This window comes from Myotis davidii, unplaced genomic scaffold (assembly GCF_000327345.1).
Source record: "Myotis davidii unplaced genomic scaffold, ASM32734v1 scaffold265, whole genome shotgun sequence".
Lineage (NCBI taxonomy): Eukaryota > Metazoa > Chordata > Mammalia > Chiroptera > Vespertilionidae > Myotis > Myotis davidii.
In genome coordinates, this window is record NW_006296627.1 from 3,582,789 (window position 1) to 3,588,554 (window position 5,766).

Sequence of the window (5,766 nt, forward strand, 5' to 3'; positions counted from 1 at the left end):
AATGGGACACAGAGGCTTGCAGCCCAGGAGCAATAGTCTGGACCCAGGTGTGCAGCAGGTTACCATCTAGGTGTGTGTAAATGCGCTCTGTGATACTCTCGCAAGGACAAAATCATCTAATGACACGTTTTTCAGAATGTATTCCTGTTGCTAAGTAGCGCATGATTCTGTGCTTGCCTTTCAAGTCCATGGAATATTGATACCACTGTATAGTTAGCTCTCTGATCCTGATGACAACATAGGTTAAAAGTGAAGCTGTTTTCTGAATGAAACAACCGATTGAATACTTTCATTTAAGAAAGCACGAGTTTCAAAAACATATACTAAGTTTGTACTATTCTTAGAGAATGAGGCAGAAAATCTTATGGACTTTTAGGGTCAAGGTAATAAGTCATTTCACATAAAGGGAAGCAATCAGGGTCTCTCCCCCAGCACACCGAGTCGCTGCCTCACGAGTATGACAGAACGAGTCGCTGCCTCACGAGTATGACAGAATGTCTCTGAGGGGAGGGAAGCTGGCAGGCGAGTGCTTTGCTGTGAACAGGGCTCACATGGCCTGAGAACTGGGAAGGGCAGCGATGGCCATTCCCCTAGATCACAGGAGAAGGAAGACCTGACCATGTCATCTTGCTCATCCTTGGTCCCGCCCTCTGTCTGACCACTGTCCCCCTACCTGGTCCTGACATCTGGGACAGATCCACATGCCCTTGGGAATCGTTTTCAGAGGAGGGTCTAAGCAGTCCAGATGATACACACGGGAACACGTGTCACACATCAGCAACTGACCACTTTTTCTGCAAACGCTGCAAAAATCCTCATGGATATCACCCTATGAAATTGAGAAGAGAGGTAAGAGAGAGGACAAAAAGGTAAAATGTGAATGTTAACACGCACAGTCTGGATACATATACATGTTCTAGGACAAGCAGCTGTGCCCCCTCTAACATGTTACAGGAGTATTCACAAGCCCCCACCTGCCCCATATAGCTGAGGCTCCCTGGGCAGGGGCAGTATTCTTCGTTTGAAAGCAGACTTCATGGGAAAGCTGTCGTCGTCAAGGCCCATGGTCGGCAAACTGCGGCTTGTGAGCCACATGCGGCTCTTTGGCCCCTTCAGTGTGGCTCCTCCTATGCCTTAGGAGTACCCTAACGAAGTTAATAACAATGTACCTACCTATATAGTTTAAGTTTAAAAAATTTGGCTCTCAAAAGAAATTTCAATCGTTGCACTGTTGATATTTGGCTCTGTTGACTAATGAGTTTGCCGACCACAGGGACTCTAGGCCAAAATTAACTTCAAGGGTGAGAGCTCAGCATTTGTTACATTTTGGTAAAGTCTAACCCACAAATGGGAAAGCTTGAAGACACTGAAACCCATTCAACAATGTGTTCTGAGACCAAAGATATAAACATTCGCATTACTATCAGTTTTGGAGAAAACTTAGAAGGATTGGGAAAGACAATAGGTAAGCAATGGAATTCTACTAAACTCTGCTTGCTCTGGGAGAAAAGATAATGGTGAAAGGTCAAATGGGAAAAGAGTAAGTCAGGAGCCAATTAAATTGATTAAACCGAGTTTTCTAATATGAAGATTTTAAAAGCCAAAGTAACAGCTGACAATGTTCTCCCTTAAACCAGCATTGGGCATGTGCTGGTCAACGGCCCATTCTATTCTGGAGGCTGTACCCCTCCCTGTAAAATCCTTGGCCAGGTGAGGCGAGAAGGGCCTCTGTGCGCTCTCCCGCCCACCAGTGAGTTCTCAGGTAGGGCGGCTGAAGCTTCTGAGCAGAAGGCACCCTCAGAAAAAAGCCCATCTCCTTACAACGTGGAGAGGAGAGCACTGAGAAAGAAGTACACAAGAGGCATTTTTCAGCAAGTGAATCCCCGCCCCGTCCTCTGAGCAGGACTAAGGCCGCTGAATGGATCCAGGGCAGGGAAGGCTGAGGGAGCGTCGGAGGGGAGCCAGCAAAGGCCGTGGGCCAGACCCTTTCCTGCCAATGTGTTTTTAGGTTCTAGAATCTAGACTATTTTGCCAAAAGGCTTAACTCAGAACTTGTGCACAGGAAGCAATGACTCAGAGAGCAGGTCCTCCTCCCATGAAAGACCTCCACCACTTGGGAAGCCCTTTCTCCCCAGGCCCGTGTTTCCGCTAGGAATGGAGACTTCCTCTGCCAGTTAGCAGGCTACCCAGCAGCTAGAAGATGCTGGAAAGTTGTACGATTATCAGTGTGGGTGGGTTTTAACCTTTCTGAGTAAGAAAATGTCACCTCTGGGCAGTAGAAAAGACACCCAGTGCATGTGCAAACACACTACACGAGAATGCCCGACAGTTCAACTTCCAGGCACCGAAACAGGTAAGTTTCACTCCTTGATTACCGTGACTTGCTTTTTATTCTTAGAATCAGGCTGAGAGTGCTCTTCTCCAGAGGGTTAGTTTTTCTTAAAGCTCACCCCCATGTTGTAAGTCTGCATCTTTATGAAGTTTACACAAATTTTAGGGTTTCAGAGAGTTTTTTCATGAACCATAGATAGAATTAGCAGCGATGAAGTAGATGAGACAAAGTGCACATTTCATTCAGAGGTATTTGTTGGGTAAAGAGTTCTCACTTTCCTTTTATCCTGAATAAGGAGAACATCAAGAAGTGGAAGGTGGAGAGTACATAAAATAAAACTTAACTAATTTATTTCAGTTGCTAAAGGAAAACAACAACATTGTATCCTCTTTATATAGCTCATAGCAGTAGCTCGTAATCTTTTGGTGTCAGGACCCCATTACACTCTTTTTGTTGTTGTTGTTAACTCCTCACCCAAGGATACTTTTTCCATTGATTTTTAGAGAAAGTGGAAGGGAGTGAGTGCAGGGAGGGGGAAGAGAGGGAGAGGGAGAGAGAGAGAGATGTGATAGAGACACATTGATTGGTTGCCTCCTGCACGTGCCTCAACTGGGGGCCAAGGATCCAACTTGCAACCCAGGTACATGTCTTTGACTGGGAATCGAACTCACGACCCTTGGGTGAGTGGGCTGACACTCTAACCACTGAGACATACACTCTTAAAATTACTAAAGACCTCAAAGAGCTTTCGTTTATGGGAGTTAGATACATTGATATTTACTTAGAAGTTTTAAAACATTTTAAGTTTGAAATAATTATAGAATCCAGGAAGTTACAAAAATATGTATTGGAAAATTTGAACCCCAGAACACATAGGTGCACTGCCCATTAGCCATCAGAGTGATGATATCATCATGACATGTAATATCTGGGAAACTCCACTGTTCACTCTTGAGAGAACGAGAATGAAACCGGAAGAGAGTGTTTGAGTATGATCATGAAAAGAGTTTTGATTTTATGGACCCCCCGAAAGAGTCTCAGGGACCCCCAGGCCATACTTGAGAACTCCTACCCATAGAAATGAATAGGAACTGGTAAGTCATGTATTCCATCCACACAGAACTGGTTCTCTGCTTCAACAGAAAGGAAGTCCAACGAGGTGCTGCACCAGGTCAGAAAGCTTAGGCTTTGGTGAAGGACCGAATTATTACCATAAACCAAATGGGATGTGGAAAGATGTCTGACCCACAATTCTTTGCTAGGGGCTGAGGCCATAGGTTTAAAAAAAAAAAAAAGCCCTGGTTGTATCAATTGCAACTTCATCATTTGCTAAAAAAAATTGTATAATTATGTCAACTCATCTTCCCTTCTCATAAAAGTGATGACAGTGGCAACAAGTTACATCCTGAGGATTAGCGCCCAGCCGTATCTTGTACCAAGTCCTTCTAGATGGTATTGATCTCCAGGAAATGCCTGCCTCTCAGCTGTTATTATTTAATTAATGTTGTTGGGGTTATGCCACCCAGAAGCTAATATACAGAGCCCTGTGTGTCGATTTTAATAACTGCCACTGTTGAGATATGTAAAAGTAGAAGTCAATTACATTATTTAGTGGTTTTAGAAAAGCTTCCTTTTATCTTTAGATTTCTAAGAAGAACAGTGTTTATATTTTAACACAAAACCTGGCAGAAGCTTTTAGTTTGTGATTAGAGCTGAGTGGATCCTTTCCAGAAAACCATTTTATAAACCCCCTCAGCCCAAAGTCACAAAAATAAAAACAACACTGTTTAAGGAAGAGACTTACATGCAGAACCACAGAACTCCTGGGGGACAGCCCCACCAAGAGCTGTCCACCCCTGGCCAATGCTTTAACTTCAAAGAAGTTCAGACAATTTCCCTGCCACCAAACAAGGTGGCCACAGGGATGCCTGGTGCCAGTTAACAGGAGAAGCAGAAACCTGAATCAATGACTCCTGCCAAAGGAAAGCTGGACAAACGCGGGGTCTGACAGCAAGGCTGGGTCTGAAGCCACCAGCTATGTGCACGGAAGGACGCCTGTCAAAGAACAGAACTCCTCCGTGACCTGGTCCTCCACAGATGACACTCCCTTTGTCGTTTCTGAAGTTGGACTCAGGATGTGCAGATGGTATTCTTTTGCTCTTTGGAGAGGGGCAGACTTTAGACTACTAAGAGCCTGTAATGCAAGGGATCTTGTACCAGAAGGTGGCCCTAAAGACAAGCTCTGTCATTCACGAGAGAGATGAGACATGCCAAACCTGCTTCTCCTGTCATGTCCAGGAAAGGGCAGTTCCAGCCTCCTAGCTGTTTGGGCTAAAAACTTTGGATTCACCTTTGATGTTCTTTTTCTCATACCCCATTATCCAATTCTACTGGCTTTTCAAAAAGATGCAGACTCAATCACTTTTCTCCATCTCCATTTCTACCCATTATATTAGGCCAAGTTAGCGTTGGCTCCTGATCAGACGACTGTAACAGCCTCCTCACTGATCTCCCTGCTCCCGTCCTATCCTCCCACAGTCTCGTCTCCATATTTTACACACATTGGGCCTTTTAAAATCCCAATCAATTTTGCAAACACCTTTGAATAAGAACTGCAGGCAAGAACCAGCAAAACAATGCTAAAACCACTGGGTAGCAGTTTTCTGGGGAACTGGGTATTTACAGACTCAAAGCTGAGGAAACAGGTGCCTGTGCAAGTGGAGACATTCGATGGGATCTATTTTAAGGATGAACGTTAACATCACCAACAAGGGGACAGACTGACAGCACGTGCCTCCTGCTGCGATGCACAGAGGACTCTTCACCGCTTACTTAGTGTTCCTTAGTGACCTGAGGAAACAATCGGGTCATCCAAATGGAGGGACACGCTACACAGCAACTGGCCTATCTTTCTAAACACATCAATGCCACGAAAGACAAAGAAAAGATGGGAAACTGGTCCAGAGTAAGGAGGCTAAAGAGACAAGAAATGCAAGAGTGATCTTGAATTGGATCCTGAAGAAGAAAAATGGAAGTGCCACTAAGGCAATAATCGAGACAAATTGAGAGAGCTGCGTATGAACTGTATATTGTATAATAACCTTTTATCAATATTAAATTTCCTCTATTTGGTAACTGTATTGTGGCTATATCAGAGAATATCTTTATTCTTAGGAGATAAAAACCAAAGCATTTGGGGTGAAGATTCATGATGCCTAAAATTTAACTAGTTCAGAAAAAAAAAAGTGTGGCCCTGGCAGAGTGACTCAGTTGGTGGGAATGTCATCACATACCCCAAAAGGTTGTGGGTTTGATTTCTGGTCAGAGCGGAGGACTCATCACCGCTTACTTAGTGTTCCTACAGAAACGCAGCCTCCAATCTGCTCTTGAGGAAACAATCAGGTCATCCAAATGGAGGGACACGCTACACAGCA

At 44.3% G+C, this 5,766-nt stretch overlaps 1 protein-coding gene across 4 annotated transcripts in view; it reads right to left on the reverse strand.

The window, feature by feature from the left end:
• The window catches only part of PHF21A (PHD finger protein 21A), a 92,645-nt gene that overhangs the window by 7,799 nt on the left and 79,080 nt on the right, over positions 1 to 5,766 (reverse strand). For all 4 annotated transcript variants that reach the window (XM_015569521.1, XM_015569522.1, XM_015569519.1 and 1 more), the window contains exon 11: positions 674 to 829. In XM_015569521.1, the coding sequence (XP_015425007.1) occupies positions 674 to 829 (156 nt within the window). The remainder of the gene's footprint in view (positions 1 to 673; positions 830 to 5,766) is intronic.